Genomic DNA, 19,876 nt, shown 5'->3' with positions numbered 1-19,876 from the left:
AGCGGCGTCAGCGATGGCTATGAAATGACGATCGATGATATTTCCCATATAATTTTACATATAAAATGACAACGATCTTCATTTCATAGCCATCGTTGACGTCGTTTTTATTCGATCATACGGTAGATTATAATGGAATTAGAGACAAGTTTTAAAATAGCCAAAATTTGTGTTTTTCGAAATATCTAGTAAGCCTTGAACTTCTCCGAAAAATCCGAAAGGCGCATTATTTATGACCGCACAAAACTGTAATTCTTTCCCCATTTAACCGACTCTCTATCTCCAGTAGTTTCCGAGATACCCATAGAGAACATCGTAGGAAACTAATCCTGTATAGTATTTAGAAACTAACTATGATTTTTATTTGACTAGATTAATTTGATTAATAAGACTCGATTAATTTAATTTAAAATAAATTTGATCAGATTTTTTTTTCGTATATTCTACTACCAGAAAACCAAAATTATATGATAACGCACTTTTCAACGAAGTTGAAGGAATATATATAGCGTATCTATCACAATACTTAATACAATTACTACAATTAGAAGAAAAACAAAAAGAGAAAATACCCAAATACCTTCACCTACTACACATCTACAAAATAAACGAATATAATCTCTTATAAAAACACTACACAACTACTTCTTGTATTTTACACTGAAAAAATTATAAACTTACTAATTAATCAAACAAAAAGAAAAAATAACCAAATTATCCCTTCACCTACTACTTAACTACAAAATAAATAAACTATAAAAATACTACTAAACTATTTCTGGTATTCTACACTAAACATTATAATTAAACTTAATAAAATTAATCTAATTTTACACTACAACCACTACAACTATAAAGAAATAAGAACATTTTTTAAAACTAGAAGAAACAGAACTTCGATACGAGCGACCAGTATAAATAGATCAAGCGGACAAAGAATATAAAATACTTTAAAAATGTGCATTCAGAAAAACAAACATTTTTTTTTCTTATCAGTGAAAAGCATCGGCCTCGTCGGCCTTGCGGAATTTGTCGGGTATTTACAATGGTCGAATTGTATAATTACCAGCTTTTATAGCATATATAATAGACAAAAAGTATCTGGTCGATTAGTAACCAATTGGCCCGGTCCGAAAATTATCGATTTTTATTTTCTCTGTTTTTATTGGTCGCTTCAAAATTCAGAGTAACAAAAAATATTTTTCTGTAGTAAAAGACTGTGAAATACGCCCCGCCATCTGGTGCTTTACATCCATAAACGTCTTAGGTTGAGCTACTTTAAAAATTCATATACAAGGCCTATATTATATACAACACCCCTATTGATCCGCCACTGCATTCATTTCATCATAGAGTTTGGGATGACTTATGACTTAGGGCCAATTTTTTCATCTCAATAAAATTCTGGTTAGAATCGGTTAGTTAAACTAACCGGAAGTTTACAGAGACCTATTACAGGCCTTAAGATTTAATGTGATTGAATTTCTATACAAGTACGTACTTATTATAAATTTAGTTGGTTCATTAGTATTTACAAATTTATATAATATAAGCTTTTCATATTAAAAAAAACAGATATATTAGACTGTAGTGTCGGGTGATACATATGTATAAAGACTACGGCGTTGACTCTTGAAAAATTGGCCAAAACAAGACAATTTTTTGGATTTTAAGGGCTTGTTATTTTTGTCGGTCAATTTTTCAAGGAGTTTGGGTAAGACAAGCTGGTAAATATCAGATTTTTTATTGTTAAAAATATTTTTTGTAAGTAGATAATATATTATTGATATTATTTTAAATTATAAACATGTTATTATTAAGATTATATATCTGTTTAATTTTTAATAATTAACACAGTTATCTATACTAAAAAAAACTACAATTATTATATGTCAAAGTTCCTTTATTAACTTCAATCATTTTATCAATTATTACATTGTAAAAATGTCTGTATAAGTTACCAATTATTGAAGGGAAAAACATTTTTGATATTGCTTAACTTTATAAGGCACTTTTTCTAAAATAACTGTTGCGCACCACTTTGTATATAACCCTGTTATATAAGAAACGTTCAATCATATCTCTTGACTAATTGCTGAATACACACTGGCACTGTAAAGAACACTGTCATTGACACTATTGACAGATATAGTTCATTGGTTTACAATGTTAAAGCATACAAGTTTATATAATATCGTAGTTAAGTGCGAGTGCGCGCCAAGTAAAAATTAACGTCATATACGCTGAGCGTCTAAAAGCGCTTAGCGTTTTCAAAGTTACAGAATTGGCCGAAATAAACAAGAATATCCTGTATATATTCAAACATTTTATTGTGTCCCACTAAATTTTTATACAAAATATCCATAGATAAAAGTTGAAAGATAACTTACTATTTAATACACGTGTTTAGTAATTATAACAAACATTTTCGTGAGCTTCTCTTTTCTTATATAACAGGGTTTCAATATGTCTTAAGAATTTTATATGTGGACCATGTAAATAATAAAATATCTAATTATTATTGTAATAAGAATGTTGAAACAACCTAATTCATATTTGTCTTTGGAAAAAAAAAACGTTACAAGTCAAACCTGAACCCTACTTAGCGTTTTATATTAACCTTAATTATGGAAAAGAAAAAAAATATGCCTTTCTATTTTGTAAGTGAAATGATAGGGTTACTAATCGTAAGGATTTTGTACTTTGTCCATTTTTTATCAGTATTAAAACAAAATATACATACATATTATAATGCGCATGCGTATCAGTTAGCACGGCTACGTCACAACTTTTAACGCACTGTTACCGTAAGTTTTTATTAAATAATAATAACAACAAAAATAACCTGGCGATTGTCGAAAATAACCTTTTTGTACAAAATAAACTACTCATTGTCTTGCAGCGAAGTGTACTTTTATTGGTCCTACTTTCTTTGCGAGGCAGATCTATTCTTCCTTACAGGTCTGCCTTGTTCCTCATCCCCATCTTCATCTAAATATAAAATAACAGATAGCGTATATACAAGGTGTTGCAGGCTGATCGTGGACTAGGAGTTTCTCGAGAACTATAATATCTAGATCGGAGATTTTTTGCACACAATTGTTTTACAACGAGATCTATTGACTAAAATTATTTTCAAAATGGCGGCACTTGCGGAAATACCGGAAGTTGATAACAACTTTCTTATTTTAAATGGGTACCGACATTTTTTATTACATACTTAAATTCTCTGTAAAATTTTAAGAATTTTGATATTAAACACTCTATCGGGTGCGTCTCAAAAGTGGCTCACCTCTATAACTTTTTTATATTTTCAGTTAAAAAAATGAGATTTGGTATAGGATACTATAGAGATAAGGATAGTTCGATTCCTATCTTCCTGCACTGTCAGTTTTTTTTATGTCATCTGGGGACTGAGTTGAATTTGGCGCTAAAGATTTTAGACAGTGACAGTTATTTTTGCATTTGACGGACGAGCGCACAGTGCGTTGGAAGATAAATTTAGCGGGACAAAAGCGTTTGGTTAGAAATAAGCCAAAACATGTGTACTGATAAGAATAAATAGTAGACATTCCAATTGATATAAAAATGCATGAATATTCTTTGTATTTCGATACATTTTTATCAACCAAATTTGGTCGTTTTCTGCTCAGCAAGGCGGAGATCATACGAAAACAAAATATTTACGAGTTAAGTGCTTATACATTTTATACCAAAGCCAAATTATGTTGAAGATTGCCAAAGGTATGTACTTTTCTACTGTACGTATATTATTTGTTAAAATCCTTCGTGCCTTTGTTCTGCAGATATCAAACTTTCACTTTTTTTCAAATATCGATATATTGAATGATGTAGATCTTTTGAGTTACCAATAGTTACCAACACAGGTAGTCACAGTCACAGGGAGTTCAAGCTTAACAGGTGAATGGCCAAAAAGTTTCATTTCAATCGGATAGTATAAAAACAAAACAACTACATCAAAAGTCACTGAGTTTAAAAAATTGTCTTAGATACTTACTATATATGAATTTACAATTACCGAGTGTTAAAATTAAAATTAAAATATCTATCTTATTTATTATTTTCAAAATAAAATATAATTTTTTAAAATAAAATATAAAGGATGTCACAAGATTACGAATTAAAAAATAACTGCTAAAAAGTTTTTTGTAAGTATTTCACCTGATATTATAATTTTATGTATTTGGCAATAGTTTACAATACGGTTTTTGTGTGTCATATACGAATAATATCATAGTTTTAGTGACAAAGTTTATTTATTAATAAATTAAGTTGTTAATAAATAAATAAATTTAACCATATGGTTGCTATATATTAGACCATTTGCTACGTTCTTAGATTTTAAGTCCCAAACATTGCTCTTGAGATTTTGTCCCTCTAGAATAACCATCCGCCGCACTATGGAGCGCTGGTCCCTGCGTGACGTAAGCATCCACGGCGACTACGACAGCGGCGATTTGACACGATCGAACAGTCCTTTAGAATATATACAGTCCTTGATGTTAGTATATGACATAAATTAGGATTGATTGGTGTATTCAATTGTTTTTGGTCACTTCCTGTTTCACCGTAAATGACTACAAATTTTGATTTTTAAATAGCACCCTCGGTATTTTTTTACTTTATTCGATAGAAAATGACATATCATATGTCAACTTTTGCCATTCTCGCTTAATAAAAAATTGTATTTTAAAATTCAATCTAGAGTGACATGGCTGTGTTAAAAACACTAATTCTTCATCAAGGAGTCTTGGAAAAATAGATTTGATCGTCTAATATTTTTAGTGTCTTGTCCTGGCCAGTTAGAAAATGCTCAAATCGAATTTTTAATCATATCTCAATTTTTTCAAATGGAACGAGGGTGGCTCATTAGCATATTTGGAAAAAGCATTTTTTTACGAATAATTTGATACCACACACTTGGTATTTCGAGTCAAATTTTCGTTCCGAACCGCACGTTATAATTACAAATAAACCATATGCGAAAATGTCAAAAGTTGACATATGATATGTCATTCTATTCAGAGTGACATTTTCTATCGAATAAAGTAAAAAAATACCGGGGGTGTTATTTAAAAATCAAAACTTGTAGTCATTTCCGGTGAAACCGGAAGTGACCGAAAACAATTGAATACGTCAATCAATCCTAATTTATGTCATAGACCAACATACCAAATCTCGTTTTTTCAACGAAAAAAAATAAAAAAGTTATAGGGGTGAGCCACTTTTGAGACTCACCCGGTATAACCAACATTAACCGTTTTTGAGAGAAAAAAAACGTTTAAAATTTAAAGAACTGCCTGTCAAAAATGTGTATAGCCAAACGGCACCCATAGTTATTACCACGGTCACTGTGACATAAAGGGAAGACATAAAGGGAATACATATGTATTTCAAAAATTAAATTGTTCGAATTTCATATAATACTGGCCCAAGCTGTCATGGAATTGGGCGATTAAACATGATCATATATCATTTTTTTCAAATGGAAACCCACTTTTTTATTTCTCAAGTGAAAAGGTTTTTCAATTCGTCACTTTTTGATTATACATATTCCTATACTTAAAATAAATCGTTTTTAAGTTATTTAAGATTTAGTTTAAAAGTGTATATTTTTATTCCAAGAAAAATTTTGTAAATTGTTTATTTATAGAAAAAACAGCCAAGGGAAATCATATGTAAATTATAGTTCGAATGTTGACTGCTAGGGGCAGGGTTGGCATGATATATATCAGTGATATATATGGGATATATATCATTGATATATATCATGATATTTATACCTTGATATATATCATGATATTTATATAAAAATAAAACTCAACTCTTTTCTTAAATTTCTACGTTAAAAGTCAACATGGAACGAAAAAGCTGGAAAATTGACTTTTTTATTTAAATACAACAATCAAAAAGAAAAAAAAACAAAAAAGATAATATTGATTGGATCTGGGACAATTCAAATGTATCAAAAACTTTGCCAGAAACAGTATCAATTGGTTCTTACTCTGACGAATCTGACGATGATTTACCATTAATAAAATTAATAAATCAAATATAAATTTGTTTGTTGTTAGTTTTATAATACATATCTGTTTATTTTTTGAATTTCCGGTGCTTTCTTAGAATTCCTGATTATTTTTTAGAATTCCCGTTTATTTTTTAGAATTTCTGTTTATTTTTTAGAATTCCTGTTTATTTCTTAGAAGTTCTGTTTATTTTTTTAGAATTTCTCGATATTTCTTATATATTTTTGTTTTAATGTTGTGTTCCTATTATGTACAAAGCAACAATAATTAAGTTGAAATAAAAATATTTGCTTGAGCTCTTGATATTACTTGATATACTAAACGCAGTTTTACATAAAAAAATAAAAACAAAAATAAATATCAAATTTGATATATATCGGATATATATCAGATATATATCGGATATATATCCGATACTTGATATTTATATAAATATCATGATATTTGCCAACCCTGGCTAGGGGGCGTAACAACAAAAAATCGCAAAATACTATTTTTTTAATATTTTACTCATTTCGAGATATGTTAAAAAAATAAGCATTGTATTTCTCAGAATCCTCAAACAATTACGTATTTTTGCTGCAGATCATTTTTGTCTATTGTCAAAAATAGAACGGTGGCAGACGGTTAAACATTTTTGAAGTAAAACTTCTTTGCGCGCATTGGAGTAAAAATTCAAGGCCGTCAAGGCCTCGACACGACATTGCTTTGACGCACGAGCTAGCGAGGAAAAATGTGGTTAAGGATCGCGCAAACACCAAAAAACATTTGATTTAAAGCTAAGAAAAGCATTTTAATAAACTTGACACTGCACCTGGGTACCAATATCCTCTGGTTGTGTGCTAGGAAGTAAATTTTCATGCATATTTTCATCGATAGATTTGTAGCTTTTGAATAAGGGTCTAGGTAAAGCATTTAGCTCATTTGCTAGCTCAGAATTAGAATTACTAGAGTTAAGCACTCGTATTTTCATTGGAGGACATTATTATACAGGGTGGCCCATCGAAAACGTTCCACAAGGCATAACAGCCAGAGTATTTTTTTTCTAAAAATCCAAAAACACGTCAATTTTGTTTGTGAGGGGGACAACTTTTGCCCCTAAAATGATTGCAAAATCTTCAACCTTCTAAGCAGGGGTGTCATCCCCCAACTTTTTTCAAATGGGAAGGGGGGTCAAGTGGCGTCTCATTCTCCATATTTCCCCACTTCGTTTTTAAAAATCGGTCGAGTCATTTTGAAAATATGAAAGATTGAAATTTGAAAAGTACTTTTTGCAAAAAACGCATAAATTGAATTAATTAAAAAAAAATTATCTTATTAATGAAGCAAATGCTGAAAATGTTGCCCGTCAACCTCTATACAGTAAAACAAATTATTTTCAATCCGTTCTAGAACATTCTGAAGAACTTGCGATGTCACTTCGCGACAAACATCAATAATTCGTCTTCGCAGGTCTTCTAATGAGGCGGGTGGAGTGCTATACACTTTACTTTTTATGTGTCCCCATAGAAAAAAGTCTAAAGGAGTCAAATCGGGTGACCGGGGAGGCTACTCAATTGCACCTCTTCGTCTTATCCACCGAACGGGAAAGTTATTGTTTAAATAATTACGCACATTTTGAGAGTAATGTGGAGGTGCACCGTCTTGTTGAAATATTAGTTCTGCTTCAACGTATCCAGGATTGTTCTCTATGATGTCAGTTAGGGCTGGGTCGATGGTATTTTCCAGTAAATCCAAGTACATATCACCTGTTAGATTTCCAGGAAGAAAAAAAGGACTCACAATAGAATTTCTAAAAATACCAGCCCACACTTTCCATTTCTGAGGGTTTTGTGTGTGCACCTCGTGAAAAACCCTGGGGTTGTCCTCAGCCCAGTACCGACAGTTGTGCCGATTAACTGCACCGTTCAAAAAGAAAGTACGCTCTACCTAACCTGATCGTTCAACCTTAGAATTTTAGAATTTAGAATGAGTGGGAGGGGGGTTAATCACTTCGACCTTACAGATCCATTGTGTCCCCCTTTCTTGAATCATAACTCATCATACAGTCCCAGGGCTTTGACAAAAGCCAGTATCTGGGACGGTCTCATAGAGGGTAGTTCTCCATCTCCAATATCAGTCGTACCAAAATTCATGGCACGAATGGTTGTCGTCTCGGCGCACTCAGTGATGAGGTGTACTGGTGTTTCCCCATCTTCCCCACAGAATCTGCATTCGCCGTTTCTTCTTAGTTTCAATCTACTGAGGTGTTCATTGAGGAGACAGTGTCCTGTTAAAACCCCCGTGACAATCCGAAGATTGTTCTTACTCAGACCCAGGAAGATCTGTGATTTTTCTTGATCATAAGCCCTCAGAAACTTCTTCGAGTGTCTTAGACCATTGCATGATTTCCATTCCAGGTTGCGGATGGAATCTTCCAAGTTCTTGAGTTCCGCCTTGAGTTGACTACCACTTGAAAAGCAGAACGGTTCTGGTCCAGTTAGTGGAGTGTTCGCTCCTTTCCTAGCTAGATTATTTGCTTTTTCATTGCCTTCTATCCCTTGGTGAGCAGGCACCCAGTGTAGGAGGACTTTGTTTTCTTTGCCTAATTTATTCAGCTTCTCTATGCATTCTTTGAGCAATTTCGAATTGATTGAGACTGAGTTGATCGCTTTTAACGCTGCTTGACTATCAGATAAGATGGCTATTTCTTGTTTCCGATAGTTCCTATCTAAGATAAGTTGTACGCATCTTTTGATAGCGTAGATTTCTGCCTGTAGGATACTAGGGTAAGTGCCCATTGGTTCGGAATATTTAGTTCTCGACCCAAATACTCCGATCCCTGTTCCCGTATTGGTTTTGGAAGCATCAGTATATCAAGTTATGGTATGGTCGGTATGGTCTTTTAACTGCTGGGCAAGCGTTTCGCTCTTCCAATCCTTCTTATTGCTCAATACTACATTGACATGTTTGTCAAAGTTGTACGTTCTTGGCATATCGTCCACTGGGAGTTGCAGGAGTAGTATTTCCTTTTTGAGGGTGTTCCAAGCCCCTGATCTGACAATTCTCCCAGTACTAATTCCGTTAGTGACCATTCTAATCATTGTCGCATTGGCATATCTACCAATGACAATGTGCAGTGGTGTTAGATCTAGAATGACTTCCATTGCTGCTGTTGGACAGGTTCTCATGGCTCCTATGATGCAAACGCATGCTAGTCTCTGGACTTTGCACAGGTTTAGCCTTGCCGTCCGTTGCTCTAGATTTGTGTACCAGGCAACTGCTCCATAAGTAATCATGGGTCTTACTATCATGGTATACATCCAGCGCAAAATGTTAGGGGAGCAGCCCCATCTATTTCCGGTCAGTCTTCTGCATATCATGAGAGCCTTTATGGCTTTGCTGGTAGTGTTCTTAATATGCCTGTTCCACAGGAGTTTACTGTCCAGGGTTATTCCCAGATATTTAACTTCCTGTGTTGGCAGTATTTCCTTTCCATCTAGTTAGATTCTTTTCAAGTTTTTCAGACTTCGCCTTCTGGTGAATGGCACTATCGCGGTTTTGTCTGAGTTGATACTCAGCCCGACAGTCCTACACCATCTCTCAGTGATACGGAGTCCTCTTTGGATAAGTCCTCGTTCAACCTTGTGGCAAGTGAAAAAATGCGTAAACATCTAGAAATAATAAAAAAAAAACAGTAAATTGGTCGAAAGAATTTATTCTTATCATTTACTCTGATAAATGTTTAAATAAACTTTTCAAATTTCAATCCTTCATATTTTCTCAATGACTCGACCGATTTTCAAAAACGAAGCGGGAAAGTATAGAGAATAGACAGCTCTTTTCATTGCGGTACCACTTGACCCCCTTCCCATTTTAAAAAAATTGGGGGATGACACCCCCGCTTAGAGGGTTGAAGATTTTGCGATCATTTTTGGGGCAAAAGTTGTTGCCCTCACAAACAAAATTGACGTGTTTTTAAATTTTCCGAAAAAAAAATTACCCTGGCCGTTATGCCTTGCAGAACGTTTTCGATGGGCCACCCTGTATTTATTTCAAATCAATAATCAACGAGAATATGCGTATAATTTAAATTAAAATTACTGTAAACCAGTAAAAATACGAATCGTTGGTTAGGTTCAAGATTTTTTGTCTTCTTAAATAAATTTAAGCATTAACATTATTAGGCATTTGCATAAAAGTGTGTATTTTGGGTGGTATTCCACAAAATTTGCAGGCTATTATCAAGGACTGTATATATTCTAAAGGACTGTTCGAGTTCGTTCGCGTCAAATCGCTTCTGTCGTAGTCGCCGTGGAATGCTACGTCACGCAGGGACCAGCGCTCCACAGTGCGGCGGATGGTTATTTTAGCGGGACAAAATCTCAAGAGCAATGTTTGGGACTTAAAATCTAAGAACGTAGCAAATGGTCTAATATATAGCAACTGTATGGTTAAATTTATTTATTTATTAACAACTTAATTTATTAATAAATAAATACAAGATAATAATACTATGATATTGTCAAGGTGTATTACTGGTTGCATAACTGCGTACTGCTGAATAGTCGCGGGGTGCATTGAGGAACCTGGCGCATTCGCCAGAAAGTAAAGAAAATTATAGAATTCTTTAGAAAAATCTAGAAACAACCGCCAGGGGGTATATAAGGCCCGCGCTTTGACAGTTGGACAAGTTTAAAAAGTTTAAAGTTTGAGGTTTGAAGTCTAAAGTCTGAAGTTTGAAAATACCGCGAAATACCGTTAGAGTAATAGTAGTTGCATAAGTTGTGTTGTAAATAGTATAAGTTGTGTACAGAGTGAAACAAATAAATTCGTTAAGTATTTTATCGTGAGTTTAAATAGTGGACCCACGGAATCCGTAACAATTGGTGTCGGAAGTGCGATTCAAGAGGATTTTAAGAAGAAATTAAGTGGATTGGAAGATTTTTAGACCGAATCAGAGTATTTTTATGGTTGGTACAAGGGAGCAAGCGAAGAAAATGGAGGAAGTAAGCAAATTATTGGGCGATTTTATGGAGAATATGAGAAGAGAGAAAGAAGAGGAACAAGACCGCCTACAGAAAATACTTATGGAAAATCAAGAAAAAATGTTAGAAGGTTTAGAAGCGCGTCAAAAGAAAGAAAAACAAGAAGAACAGGACCGGCTTGAGAAAATAATAGGAAATTTGGAAATTCGTTTGGAGGAGCGACGTCATAGAGAAAGACAAGAAGAACAGGACCGTGTTCAGAAAATTCTAGAAAATCAAGAAATTAGACAAGAACGGTTGGAGAAAATTGTTGAAGATTTAGAAGTACGTCGCCAGAAGGACAAAATTGAAGATCAAGACCGCATGCAGAAAAGTCTCGAAAATTCGGAACGAAGACAAGAGGCCCACTTCCAAGAAGTCGTAGAAGATCTGGAGGAGCGCCTTCAACAGAAAATGGAAAAATTAGAGATGGACATACAGAAGACCAAGGCACATGCAAGGACACCTGGCGTTCCTGGGACTGCGAACCTCAAGGCCCCCACCTACGATGGACAAACCACCTGGACGATGTACCACCGCCAGTTTGAAGCAGCCGCCGCTGCCAACGGATGGACCGACCAGGATAAAGCAGCGGCACTTGTCATCGCGCTGCGTGGCCCTGCCCTGGAACTGCTACAAACTATTCCTGCAGCCCAACAGCAGGAGTATGAGGCTTTGGTTGCTGCATTGGACAGAAGATATGGCGACCAACATCGACGTCAACTTTACCAGGCCCAGATCAAGACGCGCCTGCAGAGGTCCGGAGAGAGTCTGCAGGAATTTGAAGCAGACTTACGTCGGCTGGTACACCTAGCATACCCAGAAGCACCGGAAGGGTTTAGGGAGGAACTCGCTGCTCAGTGCTTTATTAGCGGACTGAGGGACAACGAATTGCAGAGGGCGCTGCAAATATCCCGATTTTCCACCAGCAGCGAAGCACTGGTCAGGGCGCTGGAAATCGAAGCTGCCTTTAGCGCCATCCCTAGGCCGAAGATAAGATCGGTAACGGTCGAGGAACAGCCCGAAAGCACTCACAGAGGTTTGGAGGAGATGTGTAAGAAAGTCGACAAACTATGTGAGCTACTAATAACAAGTAAGTCAACAACACCCAGACAGAGAACCAAAGAAGATTCCAGGACATGAGGTGCTATGGATGCGGCAGGAATGGCCACATCAAACGGTATTGTCGCATCCAAATGCGATTCCATTCACCATCCAGAGAACATCGGCACATCGGAAGATCCCAGGACATAAGTTGCTATAGATGTGGCAGGAATGGCCACATCAAACGGGATTGCCGCGTCCAAATGCGATTCCGTTTACCATCGAGAGAACATAGGCACCCGGAAATCAACACTAATGAGCGAGTATTGGCTGAAGAAAACAGAGCCCCTAGGATGTTTTCCGTTAGGAGTCTAGGAAAAACCGCTGACAGTTTGGTGATCAACGGGAAGGTCAATGGTAGAAGAAATCGAATGACTGTGGACACAGGCGCTATGGTATCGTTGGTGCAGACTAACTCAGTGCGAGGATTGAAGATGATGCCTCTTAGAAGAAGAGTGTATTTACGTACAGTTACGGGGGAAATGGCCGTTGTACGGGGAGAGGCTTTCATGGAATTGGAGTTAGGGAATTTGAAGTTTCGGCATAGCGTTTTAGTGGCGGACATTGAAGATGATTTTATCATGGGTATGGATGTGATCAGTCAACATGGTTTTTCGTTTGATCACCATAGAAACATCCTGAAAATCGGAAATGAGGAATTTTCTGTATCTAAAGAGAAGAGACCAGGAAATATGGAAGAAATATTATCGAAAATTGTGATGATACCTGGTGATACCAAGAAGACTGTGTTCGGGAAACTAGAGAAAACCGTTGGGTGCCGTGTAGGACGGGTACAAATTATCGACAACGAGCCAGATCGACGACGAGCTACTTTGGGCAAGAAAATGAAACATCGCGAAAGCACTATCAGAGTAAGGAATTTTAAACTGAGAACTGACGAACAATGGACGACGATACAGTTGAGGAAAGATCAAATGGAAGATCCAGACATCGGAGCAATACTACGGCTCAAGGAAGGTAACGGCGAGAGACCACCGTGGCAGGATATTGCGGACAGAGGGCTCGTTTTCAAAGCTCTCTGGGCTCAGTGGAATTCACTGGTGATTGAGAATGGATTGATAAAGCGCACGTGGGAAAGTGCGGATGGCAGGACAGTAACAACTCAGTTACTGGTACCAAGGAAGAAAGTCACCCAGGTATTGGAAGAAATTCACGGTGGTAAAACTGGAGCCCATCTTGGAGTAAACAAGACCTTGAGTAAGCTGAGAGACCGTTTTTACTGGGTGGATTATTGCGAAGATGTTAAGAAATGGTGTCAACGTTGTAAGATTTGCGCAGCTAGACAAAGACCAAGTACTCGATCTGGGGAAGAAATGGAACAGGATAGCGTTGGACTGTCGTTCGAAAGAATCGCTAGGAAGGAAAGATTATTGGACATTCATAAGGCCGTTAGAAGTAAGATTGCGCTAGCCAGTGACCGGATGAAAGCTCATTACGACCTCAGAGCTAATTCTACGGGATTTCAACAAGACGATAGGGTATGGTTGTATAACCCACAACGCGCAAGAAAGGAAGGTCCCCAAGTTAACTCCAGCATGGGAAGGTCCCTATACAGTCATCAAGAGGATAAATGACGTTGTGTACCGGATTCAACGCAGCCCTAGAAGTAAGATGAAAGTAGTTCATCTGGATCGATTGAAGAGATACCAGACAGGAAACCTTGATCGGGACGATCAAATTTGAGAAGGGGGCAATGTCAAGGTGTATTACTGGTTGCATAACTGCGTAATGCTGAATAGTCGCGGGGTGCATTGAGGAACCTGGCGCATTCGCCAGAAAGTAAAGAAAATTATAGAATTCTTTAGAAAAATCTAGAAACAACCGCCAGGGGGTATATAAGGCCCGCGCTTTGACAGTTGGACAAGTTTAAAAAGTTTAAAGTTTGAAGTCTAAAGTCTGAAGTTTGAAAATACCGCGAAATACCGTTAGAGTAATAGTAGTTGCATAAGTTGTGTTGTAAATAGTACAAGTTTTGTACAGAGTGAAACAAATAAATTCGTTAAGTATTTTATCGTGAGTTTAAATAGTGGACCCACGGAATCCGTAACAATATTATTCGTACATGATAAACAAAAACCGTATTGTAAACTATTGCCAAATACATAAAATTATATCAGGTGAAATACTTACAAAAAACTCTTTAGCAGTTATTTTTTAATTACTTTGTAATCTTGTGACACCCTCTAAATTTTATTTTAAAAAATTATATTTTATTTTAAAAATAATATAATCAAGATAGATATTTTAATTTTAATTTTAACACTCGGTAATTGTAAATACATATATAGTAAGTATCTAAGACAATTTTTTATACTCAATGCCTTTTGATGGAGTTGTTTTGTTTTTATACTATCCGATTGAAATGAAATTTTTTGGGCATTCACCTGTTAAGTAGGATTTATAAACTCACAGTTGGATTTGGCTTTGGCGCCGCCGCCCAATTCTTAAAACTGTATATTACCATAAGAGCATTTATAAACACTGTTGGCTTTGGCTTTGGCGCCCGATTGCCGTCGGACTTTATGTTGCCGTCGGACATAAATTATGTTTAACTTTTTACCGTTCGAGGCGGTTCGCCGTCCGTAGCACCACGTAGCAAATGACGTTACTGCCAATAGAATAGTAAAGAGCGATCACGTGATGCTTTGTTTACATCTAGTTTTGAAGTATGGGAATTCCAAATTTATGGTCACTCCCAATAACCCTAATAGGGTAATTTCATCAAGACCATTACTTTCCAAATCCGTAATTAAAAATCTCGAACAAAAAACCAAAACTTTAAACACTTTCGTCTCCAAAAACGCACTATAGACTCTGCTACTCTCAAGTATAAAGTAAACAAAAATGTGAGGTTAGATCTGCCCAAAACGGCCAAAGCCAACTGTCAACCGTCGAGTTTATAAATGCGATTTTGCGGCGCTACGAACGGTCGACGGCAAATCCAAAGCCAACGCCAAATCCAAAGCCAACTGTAGAGTTTATAAATCGACCTTTAAGCTTGAACTCCCTATGACTGTAACTACCTGTGTTTAACTATTGGTAACTCAAAAGATCTACATCATTCAATATACCGATATTTGAAAAAAAGTGAAAGTTTGATATCTGCAGAACAAAGGCATGAAGGATTTTAACAAATAATATACGTAGAGTAGAAAAGTACATACCTTTGGTAATCTTCAACATAATTTGGCTTTGGAATAAAATGTATAAGCACTTGTAAATATTTTGTTTTCGTATGATCTCTGCCTTGCTTAGCAGAAAACGACCAAATTTGGTTGATAAAAATGTTACAGTTGAGGGTTGGAACCTTTGGTGTTACACCAAATTTATGATTATGATTATAAACTGTTTATAATCATCTGCTGATGATGCTAACATGGTTAGCGAAACACACGTCCAGTGTAAAAGTAAAAGTGTTTTGGTGTATTGTGGTGATTTAGTGTTTTTATTTTGCTGATAAAAATGTATCAAAATACAAAGACTATACATGCATTTTTTTATCATTTGGAATGTCTACTATTTATTCTTACCTTTGAATAAGAAGACTAAGGAAGGAGCATAATGCTATCCATGTATTCATGCATGGTGGGCGGAAAAAGCACTCTAGGGTGGGGATCCTTGACAGTTCTGTTTGACGATTCATTTGACACATTTGAATTTGATTTGAAATTTTATGGATTTGTCAGTCTTAACGGAGCTTATTTTATGTTATTTATTATTTATTCTACTACTGATAGTTATATAAAGGTAGTAAATCTAGATGGAAATTGTGGCAGAACTTAAATTAACAGTGACACTATCGCGATTTATCGAAAAAGACTCTAAAATAGTTGGTTGTGTAGCGTGTGGTAGATCTCGGCAAAAATCGAGTGAAATAATGGAACAACTTTTCGCTAGTAAGTGACTATATAATATACATATGTGTAGTAAACCGATCATTAATAAGTCAATTATGAAATTCACTTAAATTAACTAATTATATATTTTTTTCTTGCATTTTTGCTTTTATTTACTACTTGTCAAAGATTAGATGTCAAAGAATTTTGATACGTCAATTTGATTTACCAGATTTACCTGCTTCAGTAGCGTATCGGATGTTTGTGTTAATAAATAATTATTATAACTTATCTATTAGAATTATATATTTTTGTAACAATTTTAATAACTACCAACATTTATTCACAACGTCAAATAAAACAACATATTATTGAGTCTACCCCACGTCTACCCTACATCATAGTTTTACATTTTTTAAATAAAATTAGAACGGCACTGATAAACCGGAATTTAAGTCGGCCATATTTGAGGCCCATCGCGGTGTACCTAAGATTTTTGATATGCTCCTTCCTTAGTCTTCTTATTCAAAGATTCTTACAGTGCACATTTTTTGGCTTATTTCTAACCAAACGCTTTTGTCCCGCTAAATTTATCTTCCAACGCACTGTGCGCTCGTCCGTCAAATGCGAAATAACTGTCACTGTCTAAAATCTTTAGCGCCAACTTCAACTCGGTCCCCAGATGACGAAAAAAAAAACTGACAGTGCAGAAAGATAGGAATCGAACTATCCTTATGGCTATTATATTATTACAGAAATAAATTGAAAATAATATTTATATTAAAACATCATTATATGTCACTTATTCAAACATGCCCTACAAATCCTCCAATTTAATAGCTGTTAGTAAGAAGTTTCAGGCTTGCCATTCGTGCGCCCAGAACTGACACTTAGTGTTCCAAAAAATTTCGCAAGAGGCAGGCTCTGTGAATGGGTTAGGGGTGCGATGTTTCGGGACTGGAATGACAGTCCCGAAATGGAACATGCCAAGAAAATCCTAGCAGGGCCATCCAAATTATTTTTAAAATGTTACATGCATAATTTGTAATTATTATAAGACAATTAAAGTGTTAAACCTCAAATAGAAAACCTGATATTGAGCTTATTCAGAACCTTGGGCCACCCTGTATAGAGAATAATAAAATTTCAATACAATAATCTTACCATTGCTTTCAGCACTTTCTTGTGTGACAACAGTATTTTGTGTATACAAGGAACCATCATCTTTTTCCGTCCATTCTTCTGAACATGATGGACAATTATTTTGTCTCTCTAAATACTTATCCAAACAATAAGAATGATTGATCGAATCACAACTGGCACAAATTCTTCCCTATAATTATAATAAAATATTCAGTTTACGTGTCTATTTTTTTTTCAAAAATTACACTCTTACTTTGAAAACTAATTCTGAACAGAGCTTGCATATTTGATCTGGAGACTGTATTTTTAAATAAGTTGTAAACTCGGTTATTAATCTTGAGCCCAAATAAACATAACTATTTTCTTTAATAAAATACTGTCCAGCAAACCACTTTTTTAATACAGTTTGTCCATTTGTTCTTGTGAAATTACTCGTTAAGCTCGAAGTGATATTTAAGGCAGTGGCGTAGGTTATTCTTCTATGTTCGGAAATGAGAATTTCCTGCATAAGAACGTGAAAGTATTCTAGTTCAATCGTGCTGTAAGTTATTTGCAGCTTCGATACATCATCATTTTTTGTATTGAGCCACAAAACAAAGTCTTGATTCGATACTTCGCAAGTTGTTAGTCCTATTTTAAAGTTTTGTTTGGATATTTCACGATTTATCTCGTGAATAAACAACTTTAGTTCAACGAAATTTTCAACCGAATCTAGAAATTAGCTTATAATACAGTAGTTGCGAGGCTTTTAAAATTAATTTACCCTGGCAGAAGGACAACGCTTGATCTGTAGTTGCCGCACCATTTTTGATCATAAACTGAATGAACATTTTTTGTTTTAAATTCATTGTTAAAAATTATTTTATAAATTGATTATTTGGCGGAATTTCTTGAATAAACTAGGTTAATGTCACATTCTTCTGCCCTCTAAATGTTATAAGTGCCATTTAAATGCAGAGATATCTCTTTTGCTGTCCTGGAAGCTTAGGCCGTAAAAACAATCAAGAAAGAAAAGAAGATCTCTTTTGCTGCTAGGGTGCTAAACCGTATTCAAATTCAAAATGCACCAGTATAAACAAATGCACAGTGCGTGATCAGCACGTGTCAGGCGAGAGCCAGCGGCAAAATCTACCCTGATTGGCCGGCCAGCCATAGAGCCGTTGAGGTAGGCGGTTGAGATTTTTTACAGGGTCGGCTTGCATAGCGCGTTAAGGAATACTCTTTGACAAAATAAAAATGCTTTTTAAATTTATTCCCAACCAAGCGAGCAAAATCAGAACGGTCAACTATTTCAATAATTGTTGATCGCTTCGTACAAGTTACAAATAGAGAAAATAATATTTATATTTGCATAACATATTTTTACAATAAGTACATACGTACTACAAAAAATCAAAAGTTATATATTTTATATAAAATTATTCTTTTGTAAATGTTAATAAAATTCGTAGATTACGAATCTGAACTTTTTTCCTGGCGGTCTCTTACCGTTTTTCAGAAAAACGGAAAATAGTTTCAACATAGAATTTTTCTTAATTTCTCATCTATTTTCTGTTACTTTTTTAACCAATTCTATGCATAATAGAGGAAAATTTTCTAAAATAAATTTGTAAGCAATCTGAAAATGTTGGGTTATGTGTTTCTGGCAATTAAAGCAACGTTGCCAATGCTGAACGTAAATTTAACGTGTTTTTTTCGCTCATTCTGGGATTACGAAAGGCGGTTGCCAGAGGAACGGATCCTTCCCATAACTGCTATTTTACCAACGAGATCTGACTATTTATAACCACGAAGTTGCATGAAAGAGTTTTGATTGCATTGGTTTCAACTTCTTTGCGGAGGGGGTTAATCATTTTTTTATATAATTTAACAAAAACAGATTAACACCCTCCTCATAGAAGTTGTAACCAATGCAAACAAAACTCTTTCGTGCAACTTCGTGGTTATAAATAGTCTTTATATAACTTCTTTGCGGAGGGGTTTAATCTTTTTTAAATATAATATAACAAAAAGAGATTAATTCCCCTCCGCATAGAAGTTGAAAGCAATGCAATCAAAACTCTTCCGCGTAACTTTGTGGATATAGGTATATTTAACTATTGTCAGATCTCATAACAGGTAATTTATTTAAAATCCCGAATCGCCCGAAAAAATACAAGATATGGCAACGTTGTAAATTTTCAAATTTCTAGATTAGGTCTAGAATATATTTGTCTCTCTCATTACATAGGAGAGAGAAAGAAGAATATATGAAATATCAAACTTCCATCTAGTCTCAATTTTCTTTGTTATTTTATTAAGAAAAGTGTTTTTCAGTAAAATTTTTGACATTTTTCTACCCTCCTCCTAAGTGTAGCTTTTAGATAAACTATGATATATAATGAAAATATAATGAAATTATAACTTTATAGGGCTAAATAAAGAAGAATTCAATGTTGAAATTATTTTCCGTTTTTCTGAAAAACGGTAAGAGATCGCTGGTTGGTTCAGACTTTGGTTCAGATTCGTAATCTACGACCTCAAAATAGGGTGTATACCAATTTTGGTGAAAATCGGACGATTTCCAGTTTTCCCAATAATTACCCAATTAAATAATATAAATTTGCATCATAAAACAAACAATAGTAAAAAAAATCATAAAAATATACATAATAATTTTATGATTTGAAATATCCGACCTTAGTGCGGTCCTGGTTATATTACTACAGCGTTCCTGTTC

General features: G+C 35.1%; 1 protein-coding gene across 1 annotated transcript; it reads right to left on the bottom strand.

Annotated features, from left to right (window-relative positions):
- Positions 1–1,882: 1,882 nt before the first annotated feature.
- LOC115876509 (non-structural maintenance of chromosomes element 1 homolog) lies at positions 1,883–18,086 on the bottom strand. The gene is made up of 4 exons (XM_030892310.1): positions 17,921–18,086; positions 17,411–17,868; positions 17,179–17,347; positions 1,883–2,991 (listed from the first exon to the last, which is right to left on the bottom strand). The coding sequence occupies exons 1-4, from the start codon at positions 18,003–18,005 to the stop codon at positions 2,924–2,926; spliced, it is 780 nt and encodes a 259-aa protein (XP_030748170.1). The 5' UTR covers positions 18,006–18,086; the 3' UTR covers positions 1,883–2,923.
- Between the last annotated feature and the right edge of the window lie 1,790 nt (positions 18,087–19,876).

Source organism: Sitophilus oryzae, unplaced genomic scaffold (assembly GCF_002938485.1).
Source record: "Sitophilus oryzae breed Bouriz unplaced genomic scaffold, Soryzae_2.0 scaffold_1436_pilon_pilon, whole genome shotgun sequence".
Classification (NCBI taxonomy): Eukaryota; Metazoa; Arthropoda; class Insecta; order Coleoptera; family Curculionidae; genus Sitophilus; species Sitophilus oryzae.
The sequence above is the reverse complement of the archived record's forward strand: the minus strand, read 5'-3'. Positions and strand labels throughout refer to the sequence as shown.